This window comes from Hibiscus syriacus, unplaced genomic scaffold, assembly GCF_006381635.1.
Source record: "Hibiscus syriacus cultivar Baekdansim isolate YM2019G1 unplaced genomic scaffold, ASM638163v2 tig00110860_pilon, whole genome shotgun sequence".
NCBI lineage: Eukaryota > Viridiplantae > Streptophyta > Magnoliopsida > Malvales > Malvaceae > Hibiscus > Hibiscus syriacus.
Genome location: NW_024062891.1, coordinates 570,998 through 592,682, shown reverse-complemented (window position 1 = coordinate 592,682; position 21,685 = coordinate 570,998). Strand labels below are relative to the sequence as shown.

Below are 21,685 nucleotides of genomic sequence, written 5' to 3'. Positions count from 1 at the left end.
TATATTATTACAAGCCCAAACCAGACCAACCTAGTTACAATAGCCCAACCTAGACCGACCCAACAGAAACCTTAAACCTATTTAGGGTTTTCTATCCCAACACCCAACCACCCGCTCCTCAGCCGTTGGATCTAGCTTTGATCCAACGGTCCATATGGTCCCAGCAACAAACCCTAGGGTATCATAACCCTAGGGCCACGCGGCCGTCGCCTCTGTTGCCGCCGCTCCTCGTTGTTTCATCTACTGCCATGACGTTCTTCGAGGCCTCCAGAAGCTTCAACGTCGATTGTCCACATTGAGGGCTACGGTGAGTCACCACTATTGTTTGTTGACTCACCAAACTGCAACCCTTTTACCCGATCCGAGGCGAGCGTCGGTGATGGCTATAAAACCATCGACCGAACCTACAAAATAGATATACAAATAGAAGACAGAGAGCCAAACAGCAACCAAAATCCATCAAATAACAAAATAAAAATATAGAGATACTTACCGAGGAAGCCACGCCATCACCGGAGTCACCACACGCCTCTACGCGCCACCATAGCAGTCAAAATACCGAAGGTATTTCTTTAGATCTAGGAAAATCTGTGGATTTTAGGATAAAAGGAGGTCAGAATCGGGTTTAGATCACTCGGATCTATTATTTGGGGAACTTTGGCATTTTTCGGCTATCGCCAGTTGGCGGCGGCAAACAGTTACTGGCCGACGACCGGATTCCCTCCGGTGAGGGAATCCTAGAGAGAAGGCAGAGAGAATGCTTCTCTCGTTTTTAGAGAGAGAAGAGGAAATGAGAAAATGAAAAATGGCCTTAAGGCCGGGTATAATAGGGTATTTATACTCTCCCTTGAATGACGTCGTTTAAGGGATGAACCACTTGTTAAACTATACCTGCAGCCATTATAGATTTGTATTTTTTTCATTTTAGTCATTGAAATCAAATATTGAGTCTTTTAATTCGGTTTCTTAATATTATTTAATTTATAATTTAGTCTTTTCTATGCTTTTATATATATTTTAGGTAAAATAACAGATTTAGACCTCTATTTTAATAATTAATATTTTAATCCCGAATATCATGTTTTAATCTAATTTAATTTGATGTCCGAATTTTATATATGTTTATTTTAGTCATTAAATTAATAATAAGGTAAAATAGCATGTTTAGCCCTATAATTTTAAATAACTAATTACGAATTAGGACATTTAATTTTAATATGTTATAATTTAATCACTACTTTCATTTATTTATAAGTTTTATTTCTTTTTTATATTTTAATACTATAATTTTAATTTTATTTATTTTAGTCACTATTTATTAATATTTTAATTTTATATGTTTAAATTCAGTATTTTAATTAATATTATTATTATTTTAATCATATTAATATATATTATTTGATTAATTTTATAAATTAATAATATTTATTTATTTTTAAATATTAAGAAAGATCAGTCTTAAAATAACTGGATGTCCTTTTCTGATATTTTTATAAATATTAATTTATTTTATTTTTTAATTATTTTTAGAGAAATGTTTTATTAATATTTATTTATCTTTTTTTATATTAAGAAAGGGATTGTATTAAAGCAACTAGAAGTCATTTTTCGATATTTTTAAATTAATAAATATCCTACTTTTATATATTATATATATTAATTTTATTTTTTTTAATTATTTTTAGAGAAATAATTTATTAATATTTTATTTATTTATTAATATTAAGAAAGGGTTGTCTTAAAGCAACTAGAAGTTTTTTCTGATATTTCTAAATAAATTATATATATATATATATATATATATATATATATATTTATTTATTTATTAAAAATATAAAAATTAATATATTTTCTTGGAAGTATACTAATAAATTTGAAATAACATGATTATGAGTTAAATATATTTTTGAATTCTTAAATTTTCAATAATAGAGACAATTTATAATTAATGAGTACCAATTTTGAGCGTTATAGGGGTGTTAATCATTCCCTAAACGTAACCAACCACGAATCCTTTCTTTATTAAAATTTTTTGGTTATACACAAATCAATTTATTCTTTTAAATTATGTTTTCTTAAACACTATTTTAAAAGATTGTTTTTAGATATTTGACCTACCTAACTAAAAAAAATCAATGTCGACTCCCAAAATATTTTTTTAAAATCAAAATCATTTATTTATTCATTTTATTTTTCAGACAAGTAATATTTAGTAGCCAACCCATTAAAGAAATTGTACTACAACTCCAAATCTGAAAAAGTTATTTTTGTCTCGATAAATTGTTCGATGATTCATTTATACTACTACTAGTAGTTAGGTTCAGCTATGAGCCATGTTCAAAATGCCAATACCAATGCTACTCTCTCTTATGACCAAACTTACATACCAAGATTAATCAATACCCATCTTTTATTTAATCAGTAATCGATGATGCAATATGGTTTCAGGGATTCAACGAAGGAATTTAAAAAAAAACGTATTATTTTGTCGTGTAATATGTATATAGTGGATGTCATTATGATGTAAAATGTTAAAACAATAGAGTAAGTATATTTGATTGGTTGGTTAAATTTTTTATTTTTGTTATCTCATATGTCTTTAGGTCATTGATTCTAAACTCACTATGAAAACTTTCCTTCCTTTCTTTAGAGTCTCTATTTCTCCTTCATTCTAAATAGGATTAGATTTAAAATTTATCAAAAAAATATTTAAACTATAATATCATTATGAAAAGTAAAATTAATATTGTTAACGTATAACGAAATAATGATAATTGTGAATATCAGTGATAATCATTTATTTTAATATGAACAAAAAATTACTAGTTATGATAATGAAAAGACTTGAGCATGATATTTATTATAGAAGAATTATGATAGAAGAAAAAGGGCTTGAATCGTGCGATGAATGAGACAATACTTTCTTCTTATACGGTGATGAATTTAAAAATAATTTTGAGGATGAGTATACATATATTAATAATATAAATTTTTTAAATAAAATAAATACGAATAAAATTTTAATATAAATACTATTAATAAAATAAATAAATAATTTTAAAAAAATTAAATTTCAAGATACATATATCCACCTTGAGATATATGTGGATCCGCTGTGGATCTCAAAACAGTATCCCCAATCTTGTGTTCTAGAAAGCTCGTCTTTATTCATTCACGGTGTACGTCGCAACTAACCCAATCTATTAGCATTATAAGGAATGGTATAATCTCATATTTTGACCTTTAATTTTAAGAAGAAAAATAATCCAAGGCTTTACTTATTATATGATTGTGAAGTTTAGGTTATACATTAATAGTTTAGAAATCTTGGTAGGTGGTCCGGTGAGATACATTTCAAGTTTATATCAATATTAGAACAACCCATATTAAATGCCCTTTTAAATAAAAGATAAAAGACTGTTATTTTAATCAAAATTCTTATTTTTTATTTATACATTTGTATATACCGACACTGGCAAATGATCCTAAGGACCTAAACTTCTAAGATATGATTAAAAAAAATACCGACACGTAATTACGTGGCAAGATATGAGTAGGGACTGAAACGACAACCATAAGATCCGGACAAAACATGTGAAGCGGCCGAAAAATATCTTAAAACACGACCCAAATGATAAGGTACAGACAACAACACAGTACCCAAGAAATCTGTCAACAAGATGAGCGGAAATTGACCTCAGAAACCGACTTTTTTTGTTTTCCCTTAACATTTTGACCCAAAACCCATAATCGAATCCGCCATCTTTGGTTCTATAAGATTCTCTCTTCCCTTCCGTTGACTTGGATAAATTCCCACTATTTCAGAATCAGCAGCGATCAAACAACATCCTCGTCTTGTTCCTGTTGTTCCCTTTTAAGCTTTGTTTCGTCATCATGTTTCTTATATTTGCATGCCCAATTTAAGGTAACATCTTCCTACTTGTTGGAGTTCTTTTTTTCTTTCTTCTTTTTTTTTTGGTTGCATTTTTGGTTCTGGGTGAAAAGTATGCAAAGGTTAAATTTTGAGTGTTTTATGGTTGAATTTTTGGTATTTCTGCAAGTGGTTCTTCAATTGATCTGTTATGATCATCTGAAATTGAGTTTTGGACTTGTGAAAATCATTTCTTTAAGTATCTCATGAATATTCGTGTGTAGTTGATTTGGGGGAGATTTTTTTATTTTTGTGAAGCTTTCTTATTTGACTTATTATAGGGAATTTCTGTAATTTTGGTGGGTGTTAGGGTTTTCTTGCATTAACCAGAATGCTTGCGTTTAATGGGCTAAAATTTCAATCAGTGAGATGAATTGGTTGGTGTTCTTAGACTCATCTAGTTGAGTAATCATGAATGATCCCATTTTATTTTCCCTGTAGAGCTATGTCAATAGCAGCCATTGAGAGCATGGCATCGCTGAGCACCGATGTTTTCTACGACATATTGAGGCGCCTTGATGGTCCAAGTTTGGCCTCCGCAGCATGTTCGTGCTCGGCATTTTGTTCCATCTCCAGAGAGGAGAGACTGTGGGAAAATGTTTGTTCTTCTTTGTGGCCTTCAACCAACAGAGATGATGTTAAAAGCTTGATTTTGGCGATTGGCGGATTTAGAAAATTCTATGCAGATTGTTTTCCGCTTATTGTTAATAAGGAAGTAACAGAGTACCAGTGGAATGGCCATCTCGAGTACCCCGAAGAATGGACGGAAGCAGAATATTACGGCGACAACTCCGGGCTTGAAAGTATCTCGCCGTTAGATTTTGTTTCAGTTGTGGATATCAGGTATAAAGATAAAACAATCTGCTCAAAAGTTCTATGGGGCATTCCAAATGCAAATGGATCCAATAGTTGGTTTCACAATTGCCCATTCCGGATCGATCTTCTTAATTATGCAGCCAGAGACGATGATAGTGAAGGTGAGGTTACCCTCTCGGTTTCCGACGGTCTGCCACCTATTACCTCCATGGAAAAGGAAAGGAAAGACGGAAAGCTTTGGAAAGAACTCCGAGACGGCATCCGCCTTAGTTGGATCATTGTGAACAGGAAAGTTAAGGAAGCCGCTAATGTTGCGAGCTGGAGTCCTCTTGGCGGACAGAGACATTGGCCAACGGATAAAGATTTTGTGATACGGTTCGGGTCTGTTCTTCCTGCCAAAGACATCCTCCCATGTCAAGTAGTAGAATGCATTCTCATAATGAAGTTCAGAGTCGTACAAACGGAAGGTGTCGCTGTAGAGACGACTCTCAAATTGACGGAGCTAAGCATGCAGCTGGAAGACATGGAAGGTGCGCACGTTAACGGAAGGAACAGTTTGCATATTCTCAAGGAAGCGCTAAGCTGCCGTCGAAGCAAAAACTACAGCGAAGTTGTGGAATCATGTCATCTGTACTCGAAAGTGCAGAGCGAGTTAAAAGAGGAGAAGAAGAGGAACGAAAGCAGGTTAGATAGACTTTGTATACTAAGTGGCATTGCTGCTTTTGTGACGTTTTGGTATTATATATTGTAGATGTAGATGCCTCTGCTTCAATTTAACCACCTTTCCTATGGATTTTCTATCAATCTCTGAATCATTTTTCCGGGCGGATTTTGATGTAAAGATTCAGTTTTGTTTCATGTAATAAGAAAAGGTTACCATCTTTAAGATCATCTGATTCTCAACAACAAAAACTTATAATAATTTTATTCTTGGACTTGTGTAAAAAATCAAATTAAAGCAAAATAAAAATAGCAGCAAGGGGAATCTTGCAGCTAAAATCGAGAAAAAAAGTATCCAACAATCTCACCGACAAGAGTGAACAATAAAAGAAAACCTGTTATCATCAAATGCAATGATTTGACGTATACTTTTCATTTCCTTGTAGATGAAGGGATCAGCAAGCAAGAGGCATCATTCGTTGTGCTGTGTGCCCATATGGCACAAAACTTAATGCTCCCTTTGTTTATTTATTTTTGTAAAAAAAAATATTACAGATGTTTACTGTTATTAATAAAAATAGTATATTTACCATAATTAATCAAATTAATGAAGTAATTGTGACAAGAAAATAGTATTTAATATTTTCTGAAATCAGTTTTTTATAGAGCCATATATACCAATTAAATAGGATTACACCATTTTTCAATTAATTTATACGTTGGTATTATCGGTAAGTCTTGTTATCGGCGACGCTTGCACGTATATCGAAACTGGAATCGCATTCCGATACAAATGATAGTAAATACACACTAGCTGTAATTGCAAAGCAAATCAAATTTTAATACTTGGTTTAATGTAAGCATAATTATGTGATATATTAATAATTTGGTTTTTCATTAATAATTTTAATTTATCATTAGGTGTATATATGTTTAGAATGACATTGTCTTCTTCAAGGCTAAGGTTGAATTAAAGGAATAAAAACGAAAGATTGTACTCTCTTTTTTCTCTGTTCATTTCTAAAAATTGTCCCTTAAAATCACATACTTTCTTGTAAACTTTTAGAAAACGTAGTTCATTAATCAGTATGAGTGGGTTTTTTTTAACTTTATGTGATAAGAGATGTATAGAATACAATTTCACAAGACTTAAAATAAAATGATACAGGTTGATTTCTCCAAGAAATCCAAGAACTTTAACTTCCTCGACCCTTTTCTGGGTGTTCTTGGATTCATTTTAGTATTTTGTCTCTTTATTGGGGGTTTCTTTTACTTGGATTACCGGGCCGTCCTCAATCTCGGCTTCCCTTTGTTTGGACTTAGTGGCACTCCATCGTCACCGTCAGAAAGTTCAGAAGCAAAAGCAGCAATAGATAAGGCACTATCAGCAACAGTAAATGTGAATGGACGGCTGGGATTCCTAGATGAAGGTGGACATTCATGTGACATATATGATGGTCAATGGGTCTGGGATGATAACTACCCTCTTTATCAAAGCCAAGATTGCCCTTTTGTGGATATTGGTTTCCGGTGTCTAGAAAATGGCCGCCCCGATAGTTACTACACCAAGTGGCGTTGGCAGCCTAATGGTTGCGATTTGCCAAGGTCCGTCCTTTCTCTTATTTGAGACTTTATTTTGGTAATTAGTGCTATATCTGTTATGCTTGCTTGAAAAAGGAATGGGGCATTGCACTTGTTTATCTGTTATGGTTAGGGTTAAAATTGGATTTTTGATCTTTGCATGTGTATGGAAGATGATTGGTGTCGTTGTCATTGTCTTTTCAAGTAAATTCGAATTGCATTTCAGTTTGTTGATAGTTTGCTCTGTTAACTATGTTCATGAGAAATTCTGTTTGATTGAAAATGTATATTGTATCTGACATTATCTTCTTGAAGACAGATTTAATGCAACTATGATGCTGGAAAAGCTGCGGAACCGGCGCCTCGTGTTTATCGGTGACTCCATTGGAAGGAACCAATGGGAATCTATGCTCTGCATGCTTGCTACTGCAATTCCCAACAAGGATTCGATCTATGAGGTGAATGGGAGCCCGATTACTAAACACAAAGGCTTCTTGGTTTTCAGGTTTGAAGATTATAACTGCACGGTCGAATACTACAGATCTCCGTATCTAGTGGTGCAGGGCAGTTCTCCAAGGGGATCTCCGAAAGAAGTTAGGATGACTCTAAGACTGGATCATATGACCTGGAGTCATATGCAATGGAATGATGCAGATGTGCTGGTTTTTAACAGTGGCCATTGGTGGAGTTATGAGAAGACAATAAAACAGTAAATCTCATCAATCTGATATATGTTATATGATCTAGGTTGTGTGTATGTTCTTACATCATTCTTGACTATTTGTGCATGTCTGGTCTATTATAGGAACATAGTTATCCATCCTTGGTTAAAATAGTATCGATCGACAATGGCAGTTAACAGTTCGGTGCTAGTTTAATGAAGCTGCCATTAGTTCTCGTTATAATCACGTCGCCTAATCGTTGGATTTATGTGATGTGGCAGTGGTTGTTATTTCCAAGAAGGGACGGAGGTGAAGATGGAGATGGACCTTAGAACTGCATTTGAGAAATCCATTCAAACATTAGTCAACTTCGTTACCAGTCAAGTAGATACGAATAAGACACAAGTTCTCTTTCGCACCTATGCTCCTGTACATTTCAGGTTTTCCCCATTGCTTTTTCTTTGCGCTTTCTTGTATTGCGATCAAGATGGTTATGAATCGGATGTACATTAGAACAGCATTGAACTTAATATGGTTATATATATGATTTGCTGTCTGATACATGTTTTTGTGTTCCGTACTTCATATATGTATCTATTCCAGTGTTCCTTGTGGACCAAAATGTATATACCATGCAAATATATGTGTATATTATTAATCACCGTGGCTGCATGGACAGAGGTGGCACCTGGAAAACTGGAGGACAGTGTCATCATCTGAAGCTACCCGACTTTGGTCCATTGCCTAATCAAACTGAGAAACTCGTTGACATGGTCTCTGGTGTGTTGTCAAAAAACCCAGAAGGGTTTCAAGTTATACAGATGATGAACGTTACTCCCATGACATATCGAAGACAAGACGGGCATACAACATTGTATCGTTTTGGCCCGGAAATTGGGGCAGGTCCTCTGAACCGTCAAGATTGTAGCCACTGGTGTTTACCTGGTGTGCCTGATTCATGGAATGAGATTCTTTACGCTCTTTTCCTCCAGCGGGAATCATTACGCTCACCAAGTTCGGCACAAGGCTCTCAAACTTCATTGTGATGGGTATATAAAGTTTCTCGATAGTTGAGCTTGTATGAAAAATGGTTCACAATCATATTCTTGACGAGTGTATAGAGTTGAAACTTTGAAATCTTGTTCATTTGATCAATGAAACTATAGCAGATTCTTTATCCCTCAGGTTGGAAAACCTTAATGCATTCTTAATATTGTGCGGATTCAGTTTTTAACTCAGATTAAGATAGAAAGATGCATAGCTGAACCACAAATCCACTCGAAACATGTATGATTACATGGAAATAGACAAGTTTGAGTGTTTCAAACACTTTCGTGCAAAATAAACATGATTAGAGATAAAGTCCATTAATTCCCAGTGGAGTCTAAGACAGAATGTTGTTTAATCTAGTCATCAAATGCGTATTGCTCATACCTAATGGTACAATCATGGAGCACCGAGCGAGACCCTATTCGATTTTGACAAGTTCCGAACATGGCAGTTTCAGCAGCACTCAAACAAGCAGCACAATCCGAGGTGGTGAGGCTCTGATTACAAGCCGCATGGCCGTAGGCGAAGGCGTTCGGATACGGAGAGATGTTGAAGTAATTGTAGCCTTTACTCTTAGGCGTGACGGTCTCTAAGTCTTCGAGGACATAGGCCAAACTAGTGGCGAATGGATCGCACTCGGAATAGCTACCCAAGTTTCAGAGAACACTTATGATGCTTGTATCCGGAACACTTCTTACATTACTGCACAACAAAAGCAAGCCCATCATGGCTACTACGGCCACTTTTGGAAGATAACCCATTTGAATCTTTTAATCTCCCCGCCTGTTTCTGATAACACGACAGGCGTCCTCGGACTTTAATAGGCCTTTTCATTTTTTGGCTTAAAACACAAAATGGTCCCTGAACTTTTTTTAAGTCAAATTAGTCTTTGAACTTGACAAGTTTGATCAAATTGACCTTTTAAACCTTTTTTTTGTTCAAATTGACACTAAACTTCATAAGTTGCTACAGAAAATGCATTGGCAAATTTGATTAAACTTGTTAAGTTCAGGGTAGGGATCAATTTGATTAAAAAAGTTTAGGGGCTAATTTGAATAAACTTATCAAATTTTGGAATCATTTTTGTGTTTTAAGATTTTCCCTTTTTTTCCTCATTGTTTCTTTCTCCGGATTGAACATCAATAATGGAGATTCATTGGTGTTTTGTCCATTTGCATTTGTAGCATCATTATTATTTTACTAGCATTTGCATTATTTTATGAAGAGTAAACTTTCATCCAGGGATGGCCACCCGACCCGATTGGGTCGGATTTTTTTTTTAAAATTCGGGTTCGGATCGGATTTTTTTAAGTGTGATATTCGGGTCGGGTTTAGGGTACAAAATATCCGACCCGATCCGACCAGAAAAATATATAATTTTACCTTATATATTTAGGAATAATTATATAATACCCCTCTATATATAATTTTTTTTCAATTAAATCACTGGTTTTATTGAATAAAAATAATTTTTTATTATTTCGGGTCGGGTTTCTAAGTCATATATTGGGGTCGGGTCGGGTCTCGGGTGAAAGTTCTCTTGTTCTCGGGTCGGGTGGACCAAAATCCTGACCCAACCCGACCCATGGCTATCCCTACTTTCATCGTTGATATTTAAAAATGTCTTTTAACTATTAAATTTAACTCCCTCAAGACACAGGAACAAATGCAATATTTTTTTATTAAAGGATGCATAATTATAAAATTTTAGGTATAAAATTAGATTATTAATAAAAAATATAAAGAAAATACTTAAACTATAAAGAAATTTGAAATTTTCAAGGTACGACTACACCTTCTACTATTCTCTTGGTCGATCCGAGACATATCAGACATTAATTATCCCTACGATGTAGTCCTATGAATTGGACGGATGGGATCAATTTTAGATTAGGACAATTTTATAGATTGTGAAAAATAATCATTTCAAAATTTATGTTTATAGCCAGCCAATGAGTATATGCATATGTAGAGCAAAACAAGCATATATGTACATAGCTTGAAATTTAGATTATATATATATATATATATATATATATATATATATATATATATATATATATATATATATATATATATATATATATATATATATAGCTTGGAATAATTCAATCATCTGAAACCACCAAGCTGTCCCAGTTGCTCCACTTGTTTCGCCAATTCTTCCATCTTCTCCACCATCTCCATCATCGAGTATAGGAAGCTGGCTAATCCCAATCCATCAGTTTTCTCCAAATGACTAATTCCAACCGTGGAAGGATTGGCAACGAGGCTTAGTTCTTGCCTCACCGTCTTCAATTTCGACAAAATCATATCTTCGTATTCACATTTTTTCATCTCCTTTACGCCATCTCCAATCTGTCTTAACATCTGTGCCAGTGGTGCTACAATTGCTTCACATGGTTCTTTCATTGATTGTCGAAGAGTATTACCTTCCGATGACTGATGATAACAATATTTAAAATCATTTAAGCAAAGATAAAAAGAAACAAGACTAAATAAGATTCTGAGCAGTTATGTTTGTAGGACGTGTGTCTGTTGTTAATAATGAAAAAATATTCTGAATATGTACAACCTTATAATTACCCAATTATTAAAAAAAGCTAAAACATTTGAAAATTTTGTACCTGAACGGGTGATCTAAGGCAGCCTTTAAGTGAAAGGATGATTGTAGCCAAATCTCTTAGATCCTCTCCTATTTCTAGGTATTTCCCCAAGGATAGAAAAACCCGAATTTTCCATGCCAAGGTTCCCATCTCGCAAAACTTACCTGCTCAATTTTCACATTGTTTATCAGACGATGGTTATGCAAATTTTGAAGTTCAGATGAAAGGAACAGAAATATACCAATGTTTCATCCTTTATCTTGGTGTGCAGGACTGATTTACATTTACTACTGAAATCAGCACTAATCTTCTTCCCATCTTCATCGACATTTCCAAAGTATTCTTCAGAGAATCCTACAATAAATGATAGTAGATGATAAGATTTTTAAGTATATAGGGAAAGTTATTATTTTCAAGAGTTGGATGATAGTACCTTCGAGAGAGATGGCGAGGTGTTGGAATCGGGAGACTAACGAATCATGAAGTTCATCACCAGCCCAAATGGGAAAGACGAGCAAACTTATGAGAAGGCAGACAGCGAAGCCCATAGAAATGGCGGAGAGACGGTCACGGGCTAATTCCAACACTTGCTCAGCACGTAAACCCGATATTAGTACCAAGTTGAATGTGAGAATGAATATCATTGCTCCGTAGTCAAATCTCCTTTTAATAACTGGCACTTGCCGACTGTATGTTGCTGCAGCACCTGAACCAATAAAAAAATCTCATCATTCCTGCTTTACTCTTAAGTCAAGTTTTAAAATCATGACAAAATATTTATTCCTCCGGTGGGTTTGTCTTTTCCACAAGAGGCTGAAAACTAATTGGATTAAGACCAGTTACTAGAAGATTTTGTGGCTACCCTGTTTTCACCATTTTTTTTTAGTTTAAGCTTAAGCTCGGAAGCCGTACCAAAAATGAAGACAGTTATGGCAACAATAATAGCTTTGCCAACCCCACCAACTGCTTGGGCCAACGTCGCCATTAAACACCCCATACCACCTCCTAGTATGGTCCCCAATCCACGGTTAAATCCCTTGCTTAGTGTAGCACCTAAAAGACATCAAAAACTCTGTAAATTAAACTGAAACGAACTGAAGCAGCTATTAACAAAGTAATGAAGCATGCAATGCACACAAACCTGCAAAGAACTCGAAGATGAGGACGACAGTCATAATTGCCCACATGGCATTATCTCCGACTTGCTTATACAAGGGATCGAGTTGATAGAGAAGAGAGACCAAAACGAGAGCAATACCGACCTTGATACTATGAATCACTTTTCTCACCCCTTGCCTGTTACTTATCATTTCTCTGACAAACAAAACAATGGGTCGACAAAAGATGTCATAAAATTTGTTGGTTGTTTGTTTGCTGCGAGGGACAACACCTTCTTGTGGAATATCAATAACAGTCGAGCCATTGCCCCAAACAAACACCACCACCGCCCTATAGAGTTTGATATATGTTGAGGGGTTTGGTGAGGGGGAGAATGGAGTATATATAGCATGGGCAGGTGAAAGAGACAGCCATAAAGTGGAAGCATGATGCTTAGCTCCAAAAGAAAAGTAGGCACGAACTAATATATTTATTTTAGACATCACGAACTAATATTAGCACTTTGAATAAATGGAACTTCGTATCGACTTTTTTATTATTTTTTCTTAGTATTTTTTTATGTACTCAGATTATATATCATTTTCTTTTGTATGGAATTATTTTGTTCACCAACAAAAAATTGTTAAAATAACATGAGGTATATGTGAGCTATAATATATAATTTCATATTAATATAATTAAAAATTTAACGTTTTCACTAATATTTTTATTTAAAAATTTATAATTCGATTCTTTTTTAAAGATCAATTGCTTAATTTTAACATAAAAAAATATATTTCATATTTTGCATATATAATTTGGATTTGATCATAATTCAAGTGGACTAGACATTTATGTATATTTATTGTTATTGGGACGTTGAAAAAAAAGGCTAAACATTGCTAACAAACTCGAGCGTCGCTTGCGTAGAAACCGCATGTAGCAGTATAAATAAACAGGTAGTAGGGAGTGTAGGAAGACGGTTCTCGTTAGTTTATCACATCAACACACCATTCCACAATAAAAACAAGTGGCCATTTATAAATTTCTCCATTCAATTCTACCACAATTCCTTACACCCTAATGCCTACAACCACAATCAAGTTGCGATGTCATGTTGGAGTTTTTTTTAAATAATTTGAGATGATTATAAGATATTATATGTCGAGAATTGTTTTTAATTATTAACAACATATACATACCCTACATACGTAGAACTTACGACCTCAACAAAGAACAACATTTCTAGATTTATAACATTAATATGTTATATTTTTTTTATGTTACATAGAATTGTGAACTGTAAGACAACATTAATATTGTAAATTTTAGATGGTATCTGAATTAGGCTTTGATTAACTGTATTTGACAAACTTTGAAGCTTATTTGAAAGAAAAAAAAGAAGGTGAAAGGGAAACATAAATTAAAGGAATTTTTTGGCTCCATTTGGTTAGTGGTAATATTTACTTTTTAGACTCTTGAAAAAAAGAAATTATTTTAATATATAAAATTTCAACTATTTCTTGGATTTTTTTTAAAAGTTGACCTCGATCCTCTTAAAATAAGTAATGAAGATAATGAGAGTGAAAAAACTGATTGGTTGATGCGATTGAAAGCAAAGCATAATGGTATATTGGCCACTTTATATTGTCTGCATGTTGCGTGAGTGTTTTGGCTCTCCTTTTTTATTGATTATTAATTAAACTAATGCATTTTGGTTTGTTTATTTTAATGTGTACGAAAACTTGTACGTTCTTGGATATTTCAAGGCACTAAACAAGTGGGTAAGCTAAGCTGCTCCACGCGTTGATGAAGGATGCAGATTGGAGACACGATACTTTCAGGAAGTAATGATACCACCTTTTCTTTTAATAACATTATTTGTCTTATTTTCTGATATTTTGGACTAAAAATCTTCAGTGGTTCCCATGTTGTGGCCGTTATCACCAAATCTCCACAAAATAATAACAAAAACCAGGTGTTTCTATCAGTTCTGGTGGTTCCTCTAAAATCCTCATTTTTCACTTTTAAATGATTCTTTTCTGTTTTCTTTAAATTAATTGGTTAAATAAAATAAAAGGGTTATAATTTCGACAATTTCATATACTTATCCTACCCCTTAAATATGCTCACATATGTTATATTAGTTAGTGATTGATCTAAAAATAATTTTGAAGGTAATCACATATATAATAACAATACAAAATTTTAATGTAAGTTGATATAAATAAAATTTTAAGTTAGACACAATTAGTAAAATAGATAATTAACCAAAAAAATGATTTTAGAGTAGACAATTGATCACTCTAAACCAGGTGTGGATATGCTATTGGATCTCTCCCATCACCGATACACTAACATGTTACAATTATTTTAATACATGATCGTTTAATTTGATACCTATTAAGTAGAGTTGAAATATAACACGAGCTAAGGCATATCGGTGATAAAAGAATTATTATTATTTTTAAGGTTCTAAATTCGAATATCATAAATGGCAATGATATAAACATTCAATATTAAATGGTTGAATTATTTTTAAACAGATACTACCTTACAATTATCTATTATCAATAAAAGAAGTTAAATTAGAGCTTAGGATTGTGATTAATAAATAATATTTAAAGGTTTTCTTCTCGTATAAGGATTCAATTTAATTCAATTTTACTATTAATAGACGGAAAAATTACAATTGTAATTCGTATTTTTATTAATTTCAACCCTAGCTATAAATATTTAGATTAAAAGCAATAAATTTGGCCTTTACTAGGAGTTAAGTTTGATCTTGGTGGAGCCTAAGACGTTTTTATAAATAAAATTTGATTATTATTTATTGGGTAAAGTATAGTAATGGTCACTAAACTTTTCTAAAGCTTTTATTTAGGTCCTTCAACTTTTAAAACTTATAATACAGTCCCCCAACATTTAGTTTGTTTGCAATATGGTCCCCCAATAGTTACATTGGGGACCATATTGCAAACAGACTAAATGTTAGGGGACCATATTGCAAATGGACTAAATGTTAGGGGAATGTATTGTAAGTTTTAAAAGTCGAGGGACCTGAATGAAAGCTTTAGAAAAGTTCAGTGACCATTACTATACTTTACCCTTAATTTATTTAAAATTTTATTTGTAATTTTATATTTATTCAATTTTGTCCTTAAATTTATATTTAAAAAAAAAAATTGATCCATGCTTTTTTTTTAATAATTTACTTGAAATCATATACAATTACAACTTGGAATTCAACAATCACGAAAGATGACAAAATAATTAATCCAAAATTAAAAACGACCCGACTTGAACTCAATCTGTATCTGGTAAACATCTGACCTGAATTATATCTATCAATGATGTGACTCGATCTGAACGAGATCCGAGTGAAGTCCACCTGAACCTGAATTAACTGGTCTTTATCTGCTTCGGACATGAACTATTTTGACCTGAACTAACATCGATCCGAACTGAAAATGACTCGACTTGAACCCGATGTGGATCTGGTGTTAATCAACCTAAAAATAATATGAACTGATTTGACATGTACCCGACCTGATCCGAGTCAAACCATCACATTAACCTGACTTAACATGTACCCGATTTTACCCGACATGCCAAGATCCGATTGAAACCTGACCGATTAGCTGATTTTACAGCCTTAACTGACACCTTCTTGAGTAGATACTCCACCACGCCGTGCTATTGAGTTCGCCCTCTAAGAACGAGGGTAAGGATGTTGTTTGGGTAAAATTATTGAATTCTTACGTAATAAAGTAATCACCAATAAATTTTTAATCATTCGAATTATAATAGAATTTAATTTAATTATTAATTAAAATTTGAATAATTTAACAATAAATTATATAATACTCTAATTATATTTATAACATAAAATATAAGATTAATTAATACTTGAATATGATATATTATATAAAATAAAATATAAAATCAATAATAGGGTAAAGTATAATAATGGTCACTGAACTTTTCTAAAGCTTTCATTTAGGTCTCTCAACTTTTAAAACTTGTAATATTATCCCCCAATATTTAGTTCGTTTGCAATATGGTCCCCAACAGTTACGTTGGGACCATATTGCAAATGGACTAAATATTGGGGGACTATATTGCAAGTTTTACAAAATGTTAGGGGACTGTATTGAAAGTTTTAAAAGTTAAGGGACTTAAATGAAAGATTCAAAAAATTTCAGTGACCATTACTATACTTTACCCTTATTTATTTGTTTCAATTTAAGTGAAAGACAAGGGCCTAATTCGGTCATTTAAGTTAGGATTATAAATGATGTGACGCTATCAACTTGTGTCAAGTCCAAAGAGATTATGACAAGTAAAGCATTTACGGAAAGTCATTCAAAGCTGCGAAAGTTTAATATCTTTTCAGGGTAAACTACAGGAATGGTCACTTAACTTTTATATTTTTACAATTTTGTTAACTAAATTTTAAAAGTTAATTCTTGGTCACTTGTATTATTGTTTTATTAAGTTTTATTCATCTGGACGTTGAGTGTTGTTAGTTTGATGATATGAAACATTAGTAGAATGATTTAATTTTCATTTTAACTCATTTACTTTAGATAAAATACTCATTCTGAACCTTTTATAAACTCAAACAATTTAGGGACAATTTTTTAATTTTCACTTTTTTTTATTATGATTTTCACTCATGCCGAAACTCAAGCTTTCCCACCTCTTACGTCGCACTCCATCGCCCTTCCCTAGGCTTCTAGTTCATTTTGTTGGTCACCTCTATCCAACTTTTAAGCACCCTTCACATAGCTTCCACAGACATCACTTCTAGCTAAATGCAACCGACAACTTGCTTCGCTTATCCTTCTATTCGGTGAAAACTACGCTCTCTCAACTACCGATTATCTCATTCTCGAAAACTATGTCCAAGACCTTACAAGCACCATGTGAAATAAGCTCAATATTTCTAGAAAGATCATTCAAACTCAAAACCTTGCGTTGTTACGAGCGATAATATGAGTTGTTTAAATTGTAGGAATGGTGGGCAGTTGTTGAGTTTCGACGAAGTTAATACTATGCATCACCGTTTCTTATTTTTGTCGACTTCCATTTTAATCGATCCGACTAGTGACTCGACGTTTTCATTTGAGACATGGTGAGTTAAGTTGGAGCAGTGGGTTAAAGGGGAGTGCAATTGTGAAGCAAATACTAGTTGTAGGAAAGTTAAGAATGAAAACAAAACGATGGGATTTAGGTGCCTTTTCCGTGAAGGGTTTGACCGTGATGGATTAAAAGAAGGCGGTGGTTGTAAATGATAGAAGGTCGTCCTTCTAGTACATGTATATTGGAATGAAGGAATGGAGCACGGTTGAATGTCGTGGTCGTGTTCAAATCAAATTGCTTGATTCCTGTCCATTTCATCATACTATCAATTTTAGATTTAGGTCTCAGTTCCAGAACCCCACGAAGTAGGAAGTAAACTCTCCCACGCCGGGATGTATTGGAATGTAACCTTCTAGTGTGATGATGTCGTCGATATTGGACTAGATTATGATGACAGTCGCAAGTGGCTTTCATGGTCTATTGAGGTAGCCTTATTCGTGTCTTTCATCGGGATGTAGTCCTTATCGCCAGAGATGGTGCAGTTGTGGAGCATCCACCCCTGGATTTATCGAACTGTTTCTCCTATGCAACCACCATGTAATTTTATCTGGAATCCAGCTTCCTCACGATCATCCGGCAATTTTAGAACGCCACCCTAGAGTAGCCAAAGATGAAGTCTATGGTATCGATGATGACGCATCCAAGAGAACGTAGTTTCCATCGAATTGAATGACAAGCAAAGCAAACTGTCTGGCGTAGACTCGCATTTGGCTGGACAAACATGGCGTATGACATTAGTGATGGGAAAGCTTGGGTTTCGTCAAAGATGAAAATCGTATTAAAAAAAGGTTAAATTGTAAATCTATCTCTAAACTACTTTGGATTTACAACAAGATCCATAATTAGTATTTTATCTAAATTATAGGGCTTAAAATAAAAACTAAACCCTTGTATTAACATATCACGTCATCAAATTAACGACATTCAACGTCTCAATGACAATAACTTGATAAAACAATAACGAAAGTGATCAAAAATTAATTTTTTTAATTTAGTGAGCAAAAGTGTAAAATATATGAAAGGTAAGTGACAATCTGGTTGTTTATCCTTTTTATAGTAGACCAAGGCGTTTTTACCGAAATATCACCCTTAGACCCAATAATTACATTTCAGGCACCCTTTCACCTAATATTACCGATCTAGCACCCTTTCTAACACGATGACAATAAAGCGTGGATCGTCTGTCGCGCCTTCGCGAGGTTCTGTCCAAGTTTGCGCCACGTAAGGAAAGGCGTGAATTGTCATTCGTGTCTTCGCTAAACCTCTGACACGTACCGAAGGTGCGGATCATGCACATTAAATTATTGGTACTTCATTATTACCCGAGCTTGAAAACTCGGCTTTTAAATGCTCCCTTCCATATAAATAACAACCCCTCTGAATGCAAACATCACCACACCAAAATTACTTGCTTATTCTCACTTCTATCAATTCTTTCTATCAAGCTAAGTAGATTTTGTTATTGTTTTTATAAAGTAAAACTATTTTTTATTATATTATATTTATTTTATATTTAATTATTCAAACAAATTTTACTATACTAATTATTTTGTATTATTTTTTGCGGTTGTAAAATTGGAAAGTGAGATCATACCCCGAGACATTTTGCCTGATACGGTAACAATATGAAATTGTGTTATTTAAATTATTGTGATTTTTTTTATTTTTTTGGATTAGTTTATATTTTAATTCATATATTGTTTATTTAATTAGGCGTATTTTAGCTATAGTCTTTATATATATAAGACTCTCAATCTTTCAAACTCTCCAAATGACGCGTATTTTAGCTATTGTTTACTATGATAGAGAAATTTGAGAAGATGAAACCGGCGTCGTCTTCACATCAAATCATTTTGTCAGAATATCCTTAAAGAGAAACATCACTCTTGAGGACCTAATCACTAAAATTTCAAGGAAGATTCATGTTGGAAGTACTAGAAGAATGTCCTAACTTCAGTACAGATTTCCAGCCGTAGTATTTTTTTAACTCATACAACATTCGAACTCTCCAACAATGACGATGCTGTTTTGATGGTTGATTCTCAGAATCAATATTCAGATGTCGATACACAGATGTATGCGACATTTGTTGAAGTGCCTGCGGTTCATGGTATGCCATTATGCTCCCACTATGGGTTGACTTAACAAGCTGATCAAGTTGATGGCCCAACTCAAGTAATGTGTAGTGATTTTAACTCGTTAATGGGAAATCCACATCATGGTGTCATCCCATCAAGTTCAATGGGGAGACTTTCATCAGTAACTTGTTACGATCTGTACCGAAGTGGCTCCACAAACAATCCGTATGGCAACATCGCTTCCAGTTCAAGGGGAAGACATTCATCTTCCAATTTCTTTGACCTGAATATGGAGATGCCCTCGCCGTAGCAATGTGTGCAATACCCATTTGACATGATCCCTTCAAGTTCCAGGGGAAGCATTCAACTGCGAGCTTCTTCGACCTCAAAGTCAAGATGCCTTCAAGTTAAATGGGAAGGCATTCAACTACCAGCTTGTTCGACCTAAATGTCGGCATTGTGGATGAACCCTCATCTACACCAGAAGAACGTCTTCGTGAGACAGGTGTGGACGGTGTTGAGACTGGACTATTCATTTATCCAAAATCACCGCAGTTCAACATTGTCTCCGATGATGATGATAAAGATGAAGTTCCCACAAATATGGTACAAACTGAACCTTCAGCACATATGTATGAAGTTGACTATAATGCAATGTACGGGCCAGAATTTGCGGATATGCCTAATGTTGGTGACTATAGATTTAACTCATCAGTCAATGATGGTGAGTTATATAAAGGAATGAAGTTTACATCCAAAGAAGAAACGATGATAGCAATTAATAATTACAACATTCGTATTTCTGTTCAGTTTAGAGTCGATTATTCCACCATCGAAAAATATGTTTGTCACTATGTCCAACATGATAACGGATGCAACTTGATGGTTTGTGTATCGAATAGGAAGAGTAAAAACAATATATGAGAACTAACAATATACAACTGTCCTCACACATGTTGTGTTGGAGGATCAACCAGGATCATCCCAACTTGGACGCCGACATTATCTAACAAGCCATCATGCCCATGGTCAAAGTAAACTCCCATTTAGTTATTGCGATGTTGATTTTAGCTATACAGTCGCAATATGGGTACATTGTCTCATACAGGAAATCATGATCCGCGCCTTTTGTATGTGTAAGAGTTTAGCGAAGGCGCAGATAGTCATCCGCGTCTTTCCTTACGTGGTGCTAGCTCATACAGAACATTGCGAAGGTGTGGCTGATGATTCGCGCTTTATTACCACCGTGTCAAAAAGGGTGTTATATCAATAATATTAGGGGAGAGAGTGTTTGACAGGTAATTATTGGGTCTAAGGGTTATATTTTGGTAAAAAAGCCTGAGACTAGAAACTACGTTTTTACCTTTTAGACCTAATATGAGATTATTTTTTTCAAAATTTTATAATAATTCATTTATCAAAAATTCTAAAAATCTTTAAAGTTAAGGGAAAATAAAAAAAAATAGTATAATTTTTTTATTAATTATAAATAATTAAAAATAAATACACAAATTATGGAATGTATAGAAAAATTCTAAAAATTATAAAATAAAAGTATGATTATTTACTTAATTCTATTTTTGAATATAATTATCAATATTTAATATATTATTTAAACTAAATATTACATAATTCTATTAGGGGATAACTCTCAATTCAACTTATTTCATTTATCATTTTAACATTTGAGTATCAAATACTGTTTAAAGGATATAACTCAATTTATGATCATTTTATAATTATGAAAAAATAAAAAATAATGTGACGTTTACCAAATTATATCCCGACGCGACAATCGATGACGTCGATTAGCAATAAGCAGACCGTGTATGGTGCATACCTAAACCAAGCACAACAGAAATTAATTTAAAATAAAAAAATGCATTTATATCAGTTAACCAATAGAATATTGATAAAACTCCGTTACGTGCCTTACCGTGCCACGGAATATAAATCCTACCGTACATTCCGTTGACCTCATTTAAGAACAACATAATTATTTTCGGAAAAGGATAGGAATTGGTACAATCGTCCATTTTTTTCACTTTATTTTATTTT

General features: G+C 33.7%; 2 protein-coding genes and 1 pseudogene across 3 annotated transcripts; 2 read left to right on the top strand and 1 right to left on the bottom strand.

The window, feature by feature from the left end:
* Positions 1 to 3,724: 3,724 nt before the first annotated feature.
* On the top strand, positions 3,725 to 5,872 carry LOC120143686 (F-box protein At2g27310-like). Of its 2 annotated transcripts, XM_039157941.1 has the most exons (3): positions 3,727 to 3,925; positions 4,373 to 5,431; positions 5,854 to 5,872. In XM_039157941.1, the coding sequence occupies exons 1-3, from the start codon at positions 3,912 to 3,914 to the stop codon at positions 5,855 to 5,857; spliced, it is 1,077 nt and encodes a 358-aa protein (XP_039013872.1). In that variant the 5' UTR covers positions 3,727 to 3,911; the 3' UTR covers positions 5,858 to 5,872. The 2 variants fall into 2 exon arrangements, with proteins under 2 accessions (XP_039013871.1, XP_039013872.1); XM_039157940.1 differs by lacking the exon at positions 5,854 to 5,872 and having other exon boundaries at positions 3,725 to 3,925; positions 4,373 to 5,546.
* A 670-nt stretch (positions 5,873 to 6,542) lies between these two features.
* Positions 6,543 to 8,828, top strand: LOC120143685 (protein trichome birefringence-like 11). Its single transcript, XM_039157939.1, has 4 exons — positions 6,543 to 7,012; positions 7,308 to 7,697; positions 7,932 to 8,090; positions 8,330 to 8,828. Exons 1-4 carry the CDS (start codon positions 6,567 to 6,569, stop codon positions 8,694 to 8,696), a joined length of 1,362 nt encoding a protein of 453 aa, XP_039013870.1. The 5' UTR covers positions 6,543 to 6,566; the 3' UTR covers positions 8,697 to 8,828.
* Positions 8,829 to 10,792: 1,964 nt separating this feature from the next.
* LOC120143642 lies at positions 10,793 to 12,907 on the bottom strand (annotated as a pseudogene).
* Between the last annotated feature and the right edge of the window lie 8,778 nt (positions 12,908 to 21,685).

Bases quoted from the DNA above. Each gene is read 5' to 3' on its own strand.
- LOC120143685 (XM_039157939.1), top strand. From the start codon at position 6,567: ATGATACAGGTTGATTTCTCCAAGAAATCCAAGAACTTTAACTTCCTC. The intron at 7,698-7,931 runs GTAAATCTCATC...GTGATGTGGCAG, and splicing joins TATGAGAAGACAATAAAACA to TGGTTGTTATTTCCAAGAAG. The intron at 8,091-8,329 runs GTTTTCCCCATT...CTGCATGGACAG, and splicing joins TATGCTCCTGTACATTTCAG to AGGTGGCACCTGGAAAACTG.